This window comes from Phoenix dactylifera, chromosome 6, assembly GCF_009389715.1.
Source record: "Phoenix dactylifera cultivar Barhee BC4 chromosome 6, palm_55x_up_171113_PBpolish2nd_filt_p, whole genome shotgun sequence".
Taxonomy (NCBI): domain Eukaryota; kingdom Viridiplantae; phylum Streptophyta; class Magnoliopsida; order Arecales; family Arecaceae; genus Phoenix; species Phoenix dactylifera.
In genome coordinates this window covers 4,428,481-4,441,933 of record NC_052397.1, presented here as the reverse complement: position 1 = coordinate 4,441,933, position 13,453 = coordinate 4,428,481, and the positions used below count along the sequence as shown (strand labels likewise).

The 13,453-nt window shown below is 39.4% G+C and overlaps 1 protein-coding gene across 1 annotated transcript; it reads right to left on the bottom strand.

Annotated features, from left to right (window-relative positions):
* Nucleotides 1-1,049: 1,049 nt before the first annotated feature.
* On the bottom strand, nucleotides 1,050-8,591 carry LOC103702434 (sucrose synthase 1). The gene is made up of 16 exons (XM_008784876.4): nucleotides 8,446-8,591; nucleotides 5,988-6,117; nucleotides 5,425-5,554; nucleotides 5,182-5,333; nucleotides 4,870-5,065; nucleotides 4,110-4,228; nucleotides 3,766-3,982; nucleotides 3,587-3,682; nucleotides 3,252-3,425; nucleotides 3,030-3,146; nucleotides 2,770-2,936; nucleotides 2,432-2,656; nucleotides 2,032-2,350; nucleotides 1,690-1,934; nucleotides 1,439-1,577; nucleotides 1,050-1,341 (listed from the first exon to the last, which is right to left on the bottom strand). The coding sequence occupies exons 2-16, from the start codon at nucleotides 6,083-6,085 to the stop codon at nucleotides 1,285-1,287; spliced, it is 2,451 nt and encodes an 816-aa protein (XP_008783098.2). The 5' UTR covers nucleotides 6,086-6,117; nucleotides 8,446-8,591; the 3' UTR covers nucleotides 1,050-1,284.
* Nucleotides 8,592-13,453: the final 4,862 nt, after the last annotated feature.

Here is a 13,453-nt window from a genome sequence, read left to right as displayed (position 1 = left end):
AAAATCCAAATAATACATTATGGCTAGCCTTTTTGGATGACTTCCTGAGTTATGATGGATATTTTAGGTGATAATTGGATCGGGTCGGACGAGATATGGGTCAGATATATCAAAAATTTGTTATTTCGAACCTAGCTTGTTTATTAAATGGGTCAAAAATTTGGACACAAACTCACCATTTTATTAAACTGGCAATCCAACCCAACCTACAATGGACTGAATCAAGTTAAACATTTAAGTATCGCCAAAAACTCAACTCCCATAAGGAAATCTATATAATAGAGAACAGAACAAACTAGTTTACCATAACAGGCAGCTTTGTTTTACACCATGCCAAGGAAACATATAAAGAGAAGAATCAGTTTTCTCCTAATTATTTACAGAAACTTGAAAAGAATTTTCAGAAAGAAAAAATGCACTTGGTGCCACCAACGTGATCAGTTCAGGCGTTGTAGACGTTTGACCCAAGTGCAAAAGCAACACTTACTGCACAATTTTCTCATCTATTTCCCAAAAGCATTCTAAACTTTGTTTCCATGAGAAATGATATTTAAACAGTCTTCACAGAATTGTGAGGGAAAAGAAAAGGAGAAAAGATACTATGCTTTGATCCAATGAAGTCAAGCAAGACAAATCACAGAGGAAGTTGAACGGTGGAGCAACTTTCTTAAAAGCAAGAAAGATTCTCTTTTTTTTTTCAGCGGGGCGAGGTGGGGCGCGCATGGCTAATTGCAAAATATTGCAGACAAAATCCAACAGGCAATACCCCAGAAGATTCTAACATCTAGTAAAAAGAAAAGATGGCCTTTCACTTCCCTAGAGTACCTCTAGAAACTGGTAATTTTTTTTGCATACTCCATTTCTCTCTAAGGTACGATGGCAACCTACACCACTGCAAACCTTTCCACCAGCTAATCAATCGGAAACGACATAACTTGGACATGAACCAAGCATCACAAAATGTTGTCCCAATTGTACAGAGACTAGAAATTCTTGTCACCATGCACAATACTCATGATGCATCAAAAGTTGAGTACCATACTTTTTTATCCAATTTTTCAAATTTTTGAGAAAGAAAATATTACTTATTTTATTAAATAACAAAAGGCAGTTAAGCCTTACATAACATGGAAATTAAAAAGCAACAGCAAACACTCTCAAATTGCTCCAAAATCAGCTCTAAGCAACAATGGCGCAAACAAGAACTCAGAAAGCAAAGTTACTCCTAAATCTCTTAAATCAAAAAAAGCTGACAACAGAACTCGTGCTTGCCTCCCATCCAGACTACTTAGTGCCATTGGCTGCAATATCTCCATCAACATGCAGAGGAACAGACTTTGCCTGAAATTAGACATTGAAACAAAGCAGACCATCGGTGAGAAGGAAACGCATCAGGTCTCTCAAGCAACAAGTAGACCTATCAATGAATCTGACTTACCAAGTTACGGTACTTGAGGGCATAGAACATCTCGAGGTAACGACGCGTCTCACGCCTATCCAGGTTTGAGACGTACTTCCAGAAGCCATAAACACCGGATAAGGTCATCAACCTCTCGGAATAGAGCTTCCAAGTGTACCTGCATTAATTCCAAGAAGAGAACAAAATAAAAAGATTTTGAGTCTTGAATCTTCCATACAAGCTCCTTCAATTCATGAAAGAGTGTTGTTCGAAGAAAATATCATGCTTACTTCTCTTCAATACGCTGCAACCCTCCTAGCGAGATTTTGTTCCAGTGGTTCGGGTCTTCCTTGCACTTCTCGAAGAAATCTACGAGCAGTTCAGATGCTTTGTCCCCCTGATAAGGATCAATGTGGAAGCCAGACACCCCATGCACTATGATCTCGGCAGGCCCTCCATAGCAAGTCGCAAATGTGGGCAGTCCACATGTCATGGATTCAACAACAGTGAGCCCAAAAGCTTCATAGAAGGCGGGCTAAACAAAGGAAAACAGAGAAAGAGTGAGAAATATTATATCAAATGCGAACAAATCAATCATGTTCTTTTTTTACTTTTAAGAAGGTGAAGAATACCTGCACGAAAGCTCCCTTGGTATCACAAATGTACCGGTAGAGCTCACCATTGCGAACACGGTTCATCTGAGCAGAGATCCATCGGATGTGACCAGCCAATTTGTACTGTTCGATGAGACTGTACATCTTCTTCATCTCTGCTTGCTCTTCAAGATCTTTGGATTCTTTTCCATGGTCTCCAGCCACCACTACAAGGTTGACCAATTCCCTCAGACGAGGATTCCTGCCGTACAACTCAACTAGACCGGTAATGTTCTTCACTCGGTCCAGCCTTGCCATGGAGAATATAACGGGTTTGTTTCTGTCCTTCAAAACAAACCTGCAAGAACCTCAAGAGTCAATAACTGAATTGAACAATAACATACGGAAAGACATGCAGGTAATGCAGACACGCTCTCACTTGTGGTCAGAATTCTCGACAGAACTGTAAAGCAACTCCTCGATCTCTGGATGGAGGGAGGTGAGCCTCTTGTGCTGCTCTGTGGCCGGGAAGTAGATGGACATGTCAGCTCCAGGGGATACAATATTGAATTTTGGATCAAAGACATCAATCCCATGCACGACGCGGTAGAGCCCAGGAAGAGTGAAGGCAGTGTGAGATTCATACTGTCCCACAGTATCCTTGCTGAAATAACAGAAGAACATAAAAAGAAACCAGTCAGGTAACGGTAGCATTTTTTGCATCTTAATATGAACGAAAAATTAGTGCATTAAGACACTATCGGCATGAACAGCAACCTTCCAGCAATCTCTTGGAAGGTACTCGTGATGATGAAGTCCGCATGGTTCATTGCAATTAAATCAGCTGTGAACTGGCAAGAGAAGTGATACTGGTTCTCAAACTTCTTCCAGTATATATCTGAATTTGGATACTTTGTTTTCTCCAGGGCATGGGCGATGGTGCACTACATGTGGAAGAACAAAGATTATTAAATTCAGATGAAAAAATAACCACTATTAAGTAGAGCCAGGGGTCAATGATGATCTAGTATCAAAACCTGAGTAACTCCCAATTTATGGGCCAATAAAGAAGCTACTAGGTTTCCATCACTGTAGTTTCCAATTATCAGGTCTGGCTTGGCTTGCAATTCTCCTGTTAGTTCATGTGCAACATCCTACAGCATAAAGGAAAACAATATAAATTTACTTTCGTAACTGAAAGGTAATGAATGGGAAGCAAGTGCAGAGAGAAAGCTTAGAAAGATTGATGAAAGATGTACCTCGGCATAGGTCTCCAGGTAAGGCCATACTTCAAAACGTGAGATCCATTTCCGGATAATCCCGTTCTCTGTTCTAAATGGAACTCGAAGGATGTGTGTGTGCTCTGTTCCAAGGACCTTCTCAAGACGCTGACCACAAGTGGTGCCTACTGCATCAGGTAGCAATCTGGTCACCTGCAATAGATCACAGGGGAGTCACGTCAGAAGACCATTACAAGTGTGGACCATTCCATATTGTTACTAAATTGACACCATGACATTCTCCATGATTTCTATATATTGGAAATAAACAAAGAACATTACAAGAAACCCGCCAGAAATCAATTTGAACTTACAATGAGAATACGAGGTGTGATATCGAGCCCTTGTTTCTTTATTCTTTGTAGCATCTCATTCTCCAAAGCACGAACTTGATCCAAAATATAAACAACCTGCAAATTAAGATTTAAGGTTTTGTATGTTAAAGAAGTGAGCTCAGATATATTTCTAACTCAATTTTATTTTAGAATTATACCTGGCCACCAGTGTCAGGATACCCCAAGACATTAGCTTGGGCAAAGTAGCCATGAGGAGAAAGGATGACAACATTAAACACCATAGGAACCGTCCCCAGGAAGTTCTCCAAGGTACACGGATCAGGTGCCTCCAGAAGATCTAGGAGGAGATGGATGGTCTCATGACAACGCTGAGTTGTGTCACCCCAGCCCTTGTCCAAACCAAGCTCTTGAAATCTAACATCATGCAAATGGGAAACAATGTGAGCAGCTGTGATGACTTAAACTTTCAACTGCATAAGAATCTGTGGGTAACATACTTCAATATCATCAATAACCACAGAAATAATGGCACAGAATTTACCTGTGGTTGAATTCCGAGTATGGGGTGTCTGATGGGATACTCAACAAATATTCCTCGGCCTTCCTTAGTGCAGCTTGGAGAGCACTAAGGCTGTGAATTCTATCGTTTAGCATCATCGACTGCATGGCATAACAATAATATTAGTGTAGGACTTAAACTTAATTAGAAACACATTAAAATTTTAACACTTGGATGATTTATGTAGCTTAAATAAAATTAGCATAGAACTTAAAATTTGTCAGCAATAAATTAAGATCAATAGCTCAGATGGTTTATACAATATGATCCTAGGATGAAACCGAAAGCACCAAACAGGAAATCCCGGTGGTAAAGGGTGTTGATTTTTCCCCATTCACCAGTGCAAAAGTTCTGCTAATGTTTGACCATCCACAGCAGATTAACATCAAGATCTATCACTGATTGAAAACACTATTATCTACTGCTGTTAAATTTATATAATACTTATTACAGAAAATAACAACAATCTAGTTTTGATGGGAAACTCTTCCATTACATAATTGCTTGTAAAATATTCAATTGATCAGCCTAAATACTTTTGCATTGGATCAAATTCTTAATATCATATCCCTTGGTTCAGGTTATTGCTCACATCATACTGGAGGTCTTCTTATTATGTTTCATTCTGGATTCTTAACAGGACCACAGATCTTATAAAAGCAGAGATTCATCAAAATGAACTTTAGGAAAAAAAAAATGAAAGAAAACAGATAGATGCATTATACAGCTGTAGAAAGTTTACCGTCCCCTTGTAGTTATGTGCTCGGAGGAAATTAAGTACTGGGTACATGCTTTCTTTGTCATGGAACAACTTTGAGGAAAGATGACGATTAAGGAATTGCACTCCATTGCCAATGGATTTTGAAAGCGAGGGACGAGGGAAAGAAGCATTGAAGGGCTCGAAGTCCAGCTCCAGCACAAAGTTGTTATTTTGGCTACTGAAAGATGGAAAGGAAAAAAGGGCAGAAATAAGTTACTCAACTAAATATGATGATTTAATCAAAATACATTAGTTTTGCCATGGAAAACGATCTATTGGATTCGTATCTCCTACCTTCCATCCACAAGTTCTTCCTTGAACTGCAAGTACTCGGGCACAGTCAACTCTTCCACAGCAAGCTCGCTCACATTTACCCGTACATACTCCCAGACACCAGGCCTGGGGCGAATAGCAAGAGCAACCCATGGAGGCAAAACAATGGCTTCCTGTATCACAAAAACAATACATAACACAATGAAGAACAAGATTTTAGAAGTTAAGCATAACACGATGCAGTAGGTTCCAGCTATGCTTCACCTGTGCAGCTTTCAGAACATCCTCAAAGACCCCATCCTTCAGCTTTTCTCTATCCCCTTCGGGTATTACAGCTTCGTATTCAGCTAACAACTGATGAGGCAGCAGCATTCCCTTTCCCTGGTTAACAAACCTGCAAAGAAAAGAACGATCAGATAACCCATCAGAAATCCTCATAACCTGTGCACTAAAGAACATATATCACAAGAAAGCCAGTGAGCGTTTCCAGTGATCCAGGATGAATCATGCAATCAAAAGGACTTAGATAATTATGCAGGATAATCCATGCCATAAATAATTGAGGTTATGAGAACTGGAAGAGAAAACTTTGGGGAAAGAAGATATGCAGCTGGGTGATTAGTTCACTGATCTTGGTCTTCAAACATTAAAAGCATAGAAAGCTGTCTCCACAGTAGTTTGAGCATTCATTTGTATGTTTAATATCCATCAAATGTCTAAATCTAAGTATTTAACCCTCCAGATTGACAAAAAATCATGGATGCAAACATTAAATATCAGAAAATTTCCAGAGGAATCGTAAAACACAAAGGGAGTTAAGACACAACCTTGAGAAGAGGGCCACCAATTCATTCGGATGGGCAGACAGAGTGTCACCGAGGCGCTCCCGCACACTGTGAATGCGACTCAAAGTAGGAGTTGCCATGGCTTCTGTTGTTTCCTTCTTCAAGCCTCAGACTACAGCACAACAAAAGCAAAAAACAAGGAAGAAAACAGCAACCAAAGCCTATCAGATCAGAAACAACTGGAAGCAAGACTACTATCAAAGAGATTTTAAGGGGGGGAAAAAATCAAAATAAGACGACCCAGAAGAAAATCTAAAACCCACAGGTCTAAAAACCCCTCCACACGCACCTAAAATTTTTGACATTACGGCACCAAATACAAACAAATTTGAAATTTTGATCATATCTTAAAATAAAATAAAATAAAGATAATGCAAACTTAAAAGGGATGTTTACATTAAAATAATGAAAAAAAAAAGGTAAATCCAAAGTCCAGAAGCAGAGACAAGTGCAGATCTCAGAAGGATATTAAATCTAGAACAGATAAAGTTGGGTAAAAATTAATAACTGAGATAATTAGATATAGATACAAGGAGGGGAATTAAATGTTAATTAAGATAGACTCTTTTCCTCTCTGATATATGCAGTCGGTCGAAATGAATAGTAGTTTAAACTACCACCAATACTGACAGATGGGCTCCATAAAACGACAGGAATTGCGGTCAGAGTGAGCGAGGAAGGGCAGGTGGCAGGTGGCAGGTGGCAGGTGGCAGGTGCCAAACGGCGTTTTCCGAACAGAGATCTATTTTTCCGACACAAAACAAGCTGTATCGCATTCCGAACACGAGAGAAACGAGACCCTCCAAGCTCAAAGCTGTAACAGTTCTTTGGTTTCTCCGGATCTCCTTGGAAAAAGCTTTCAAGCCGACAAAAACTTAAGTTATTTTTTTTAACTGTTATTAATAAGAGAGAAGACAGAGACAGAGGAACTCGCATGCTTATCCATTAGAGAGCAAAAGGGTGACCAGGGAAAGGGAAGAAAAACTTGCTTCAGCTAAAGGAAAGGATACATATTAAGAAACTTAGAATTTTTTACTAAAAATGCAGAAACATAAGTAAGAAACTTAGAATTTTTTTACTAATAAATTGCAGAAACTTAATTTAAAATACATGCATACATATACACAAAGAAATTGATAATGAAAAGAGTTAGAAGAAGAAGAAGACGAAGAAGAAGAAGAAGAAATTGCAGATGCTTGCAATATGAACTGAGAGCAAAAGTATCATTTTTGGCCTTCAATAAGTAGTTCAGTTTCCCATGAAACCCTGAGTTTATACAAAAAATTAAAAAAAAACCATATTTGTGGAAAGAGAGGACGGGATCTAAAAGAAAACAAGATAGGAAGTTCTAAAGAGAAGGATTTTTTTGGCAAATAATCAAGAAGAAACCAGATCTGCCACCAAATTATGATATTTTGCCGAATCTTCACAGATTTCTCAAAAGATCTCTGCTTATACTCGACTAGACAACTTAAATCAGACGAGATCCTAACTAAGTTTGGAGAAAAGAATATAGCTTGTAGAAAAACGTTACTACTGAGAAGATCTCTGATCAAAAGTGGGAAGAAGGCAAAATTTTTTCAGTTACTCTGCGACGACCGACCGAAGCTACCCTATTTCTTACTAGATTTTGGAGAAAAAACAGTGTTGGGCCGTCATCAATCCAAACTACTCCAAAAAGAACAGATTTGTTCCATGCAAACGAGATCGGTATTCAGTACGAAAGAAAGTCGTAATCTTTCACCAGATCAGAGAGAGAAAAAAGAGATGCCGTCATCGAAACAAAGTACTCGATAAAAAACCATGCAGACGAGATCGGTACACGAGAAACTCAAAATATTTCACCAGATCGGAGAAAGAAACAGGTTTCGGCGGCAATAGAACCAGAACTACTCGAAAAGAACAGCTCTCTTTTTCATGCAAACAAGATGTAGTAGTCGACAAGAAGAAGAGTCGAAATCCTGCACCAGATTTTGCAAAAGAACAGAGTTTCTTTACCTAAATCTAACCAAGCTACTCGAAAAGAAACAGCTTTTTCCATGCCACCAAGATCGGCACGAAAGACACCAGATTACACGGAACAGAGTTTTTCGCTGCAACCGAACCAAAAAATAAAAAAATCCGAAAAGAACGTCTCTTTCCCATGCACACAAGATCAGCAAGTTTAAGAAACTCAAAAACTTTGACGAGATCAGAGAATAAACCCAGGGTTTTTTGCTGCAACTGGACCAAACTACTCGCAAAGAAACCGATCTTTGCCATGAAAACAAGATCGACACCAAAGGAAGTCGAAATCTTTCACCAGATCGGAACAGTAACAGAGTCCTATCGTGGAAAACGGGCAGCTACTCCCCCGTACTCGCAGAAAACTCCCCGACCCCCCCTAAGCCCAGAAGACCAGCACTCCCTCCCAAGCAGAGACTAGAGAAGAGACCCTTACCTTCCCGAGAGACCCCAATGGCGCCCCAAAGAGAGAAGAAAAGAACGAAAACAAGAGAAACGAAACAACGCAACAGAGAAAGGGGATCAAGAAAACGGAGTGAACGGAGTTGGGGGCAATGGGATGAAGGAAGCCATCCCCCTGAGGCCCCTTTTATACCCGAAAAAAGATCCCACCTTTAGCTTTGGTGGGGTCCATCTCCCTTCCCGTCTCTCTCCCCCTGTTTCTCCCCACCAATACCGCTCTCGGCCGCTGGTGCCGGTTTTTCTCCTAGCTGACAGAATTTGATAACCACTTCCCGTATTTTCCTGAAGTGCACCCCCCTTGACTCTCGGTATGCTATAAATAAACGAACTCTTTTATGAAGATGGAGAGCATTTATCCTTTTTCGGGTTCGGGTTTTGTAGCTGGGAAGCGGACAGCCGTTGATGGGTTTCTTTAGTTCGCGTTTGCTGAAAATAGAAGGTTTTTTTAATATTTCGAGTTGGTTCGGACTTCAGAGCTCCGACTTTTTCTCATTTTATCCAGCCCGAGTTTTTGACGGTTCGGCGAGTTTGTCAGAATTCTAACATCGAGTCTCTCGTCAAGTCAAGAGATATTTACCTTTCCACCCCTGTTTTCAACTTCCACTCGCCGGGTCGCAAGAGGCTGCCGCCGCTCAAATTTTATCTCTCGGTCTGTTCCATTTATTTTTTATTTACCGAGTTAAGTAGAAGAGAAAAAACAAAAGCATAAAATAAATAAAGTGTGTACAAAATAAGCAGCCAATGGAATATAATGTAATAATGCCCGGTGAATTATAACATCTTAATGCCCTTTTATTGAATGTAATATGTATGAAACCACACATATTTATAAAAAAAGCAAATAATACGGTAGATTGGGTGACTCATTCACTGCCCACCATGCTGGATTCTTTATTTAGGCTGCTCGTGCGGTGGTGCCTCACACTTTTTTTTATTTAACTGGTTGGTTTCATGCCCGATATGGACGAGCCCATGAACTACCGTGGTACCAACAAAAAAAATTATGGCATATGTCATAATCCAGATGAATTATATCTATATTTTTTTTGGAAAAAGTATAAATTTTAAATTACAATTGTATGGAGGGTTTCTTAGTACTATCCAAGATTATTTAAAAAAGGGATGGAAAAGAGCACTAAAAAAATTGTATGCTGAGTAAAACCCGGCAAAAGGCATATCGAATGTACATAGAAAAATTATAGAATAAGTTTTTTTTTCAAGTGATAGCACACTTAGGTTTTGAAAAAAATATTGCAACCTCTTTATGAACCGTATAAAAAAGTATAGATAACAGCATTTTCTCTATAATGCACCATGATATTAGATTTGTGACACCTTGGTTCAAATGCCCATGTGATCTAGATTTGTAACCGAGGAAAATTATTTATTATTTTCTTGAGAACAAAATTTTCAAGTAACGATGGTGTCGAGTGTTAGCCTGCAGTTTTATGAATGTGCTAAAGTCTTTGAAATTTGTGCTAAGAAAAAGCCTCTAAAAAATTATGTGCAAATATAGAACCGCCAAATGCACATAGAATGTACCTAGAAAGATCATAATCTAGTTTCTTCTCGCCTAAAAAACATATCACCTCTCTTGTAAACTATATAAAAAGCCTAGATTGTAATCTTTTTGTCATCTTTCTATATACATGAAATGCCTCTACTTACATCTTTTATTTTTCTTATTTTGCTTTTTTACTTCATGGAATTTGGCATGACTCTTTTTAAACTCACCTAACGTGATAATATCAGAACTTTCAGCCAGTGGATTCTCAAAAGATTTGTTGTTAGCTAGAAGACAATGTGTTGTATTGATATTTTAGTCCATCACTGTTATCATTATCATTCATTTCCGATATCATTAATCTGTTATAGATTTTTTCAGAGCAATATTTTTTTTTTAATCACTTTGTAACTGAGACCAAAAATTTTCTCCTGGAGAGCTAGGTGACTACTAGCTAAGTTAGCAACTGTCAGCATGAACAGTTGAGTAAACAAAAATATAAACAGTGATGAAATTTGATTTGTTTTATTAAATAGAAGATTCAAGTTATTAAATTTGGTTTGCCATAACGTTCCTGATACTTGAGATGGTCATTTTACACTACAAAACACATGCTTCTCGCATACTCATCAACAATATTAATAGCACATTAATTGTATAACCGATCGCTATTATATCATTAAATTCAGCATTGATTGATAAATCACTTATGAATAGATATTAAATGGATACATATTAGATAACGTAATGAACTTTTGACTTTCGAGCAATGTCACCGTGTACAAGATAAGTATCTCGAGATAGTTGATACATATGCCGATCTATACTTCAACAATGACACATCAATATTGTAACCAACCACCTTGTAGTTATACTTGGTTTTAGCATTTATTGATATTAATTAGTTATAATGTAATGGATGTTCAGCCAAAGTTGGATGTGTTGGGGAAAAAAATAAATCGCCCCGAAACACGTGAGTGCATTGCCAGCACATGATTGAAGGCACCCGACCTGAAGGCGCCTGATCTGAAGGCGCCCGACCTCAAGGCATCCGACCTGGATATTCGACCTCAAGGCGTCCGACCTGGATATTCAACCTCAGCATCCTTGATCTCAGAAGCCTGACCTCACTATCCACATGCTACGGTCACATCCTTTTGCAGCTCGAGTGCTCAACCGGGGACCATGCCCTGCAACATTTAATGCACATGGCCTCCGCAGATCTCCGGCTCACTCAACAATCAATGCGCATGACCCCCGTTGATCTCCAGCTCACTCAACAATCAATGCGCACGCTATCTACGGATCTCAAGCCCTCCATGGCAAACAGTTGACCCACTCAGCTACGTTCGGTTAGCCACAACGACTCACTAGCTTCGGCCTGATCTCCCACGGCAATGCATTAATTCACACGATCGTGCATTAATTTACACGACATGTTCAATCATGATGGTAACCCGTTCGCCCCATCACATCACAGGTAATCCTGTACCCCTCTATAAAAGAAAAATTCCTCCCTCTTAGAGCGGGGCTGGACTCTGAAACTCAAAAAGATACTTCCTCTTCTTCTACACATTAGCCCCCTTTGACTTAAGCATCGGAGGGCCGACGCCGGAAATCCTGGCCACCAGCTTTTTATAGGTCTCCCGGAGGACGCCGTCCGCCGACGGACCACCACTCGCCAACTCTCGCCGGAGCTCCTTCTTCTCAGCCACTGGTCACTCCAATTTCCAGCAACAGGATGGATGATCTTTCAAACATGTCCCGTGAAAATAATTAGTAAGGCATACTTTTTTTTTTGACCTGCATGAACCATAAAATTGATAAAATATCATTCCATTAGTCTAATCATTTCCATGTCGATGAAAAATTCATATCACAATAGTTATCATTTTATAAGCCACCCCATCAAGTTTTTTTTTTAAAAAAAACCTTTTAGATAGAAGATCTAAGTACTGTAATTAGATCTATACAATATATTTATCAATACATGGTAGTTATAAATTAGATCGGGCGAGGCGATTATCCCGCGAGCGGCGATTCCTCGGCGCTGGCACTCGTCGGGTTTGGAGTTTGATTACGTCGGTGGTGGTCCCACGGGAGAAGCGGACGGTCAGGCGTGTTCCGGTGGGTTGGATCATGGATGGGTCCTTGTCGGTTGAAAGTTCCAGATGCTGGAGCGAGAGCAGAGCCGTCCATCTCGGCAGGATGCGTCACACCAGAGCACTGGTGAGGGCTCGGTTCACGGGAGGTCTCGCGTTGGAACGTTCTGCATGCCAAGGATAGTCCAAGTGCCAAAATGCCAAATCCCTCTTTTCGAAAATGAAAAAGTTTTTTTTTTAATGAAAAAAGTTTCAAAATAAATCCAAAATCAATCTGAAAAAGAAAAAATAAAAAACCTAAAAAAGCTCTAAAAATACTCTTGAAGTTTCCAAGGATTCACATTTCTAAGCTTGCATCAAGGATGAAACATATGACAATCATGCATTCATCTTGGCGTGCATTGAGTATTGACACGTCACTCATGTGGTATATCAGTATCGAATCGATATTTATACAGTATGATTTATATCATTTAATTTGGACTGATATGGTGTACCAGACTTTCTAATTTATAACTACCATGTATTGATAAATATATTGTATAGATCTAATTACATCCCTACGAGTTTCGGATCCGCAGGGTTTCGACCCGGATCCGGTCCGCACGGCCGGGGTGACCTCGTGCTGAGCTGGCGCGCACGCAGGCGCGGACTCCAGGTTCCGGCGGGCCAATCCGATAAAATCCGTTGGCGGATCCGGGGGGCCCACGATTCTCAAAGCACGGCGATCACGTGCTCCGGCCGCTCTTTCGCTGCACTCGCTGGCAGAGACTCGCAGAGCACGCAGGGTCTTAAAATATTCCATCTACAATGTAGCCTGATGTGATTGGCACAAATATTAAAGATGGAGATAAAATAAAAAATTGTAGCCATAAATTATTTTTTCTTAGAGAATGGACATTTGTTTAGCATTTCTGGGTCGATTATGTGACATCTACGCTGATATTTATGAAAATAGAAAAATAGTTTTGAGGTACAATGTCTCCTCCTCAAGTTCCATTCATAAATGGCTATGGTTGGTTGAGGGATTAGCCACTGCTATAAGCAACATGTTAGGTGCAAAAATTAATGTTAATGACTCTAGTTGTAAATATACAAGAAAGTTGTATTGTATTGTATTTATTTTCCATCCAATGGATAATGGCTATCTAGATTTTTTTGTTTCAAAAAATACTAGTATCCTTTTGTTACATTAGACTAATTACTAACAGTTAAGTTATTTAGATGATGAACTTTTAGAGGCTAACTAGAGGGGGCAAAAATGATAATTCCGCAGCGATGTGTAATGTTCTATATCAAAATAAAGATACAAATAATGTGCTCACTAATTGTTCTTTTCAGTTATATCCTAGGTCCTTTATATAAGATTCGTTCTT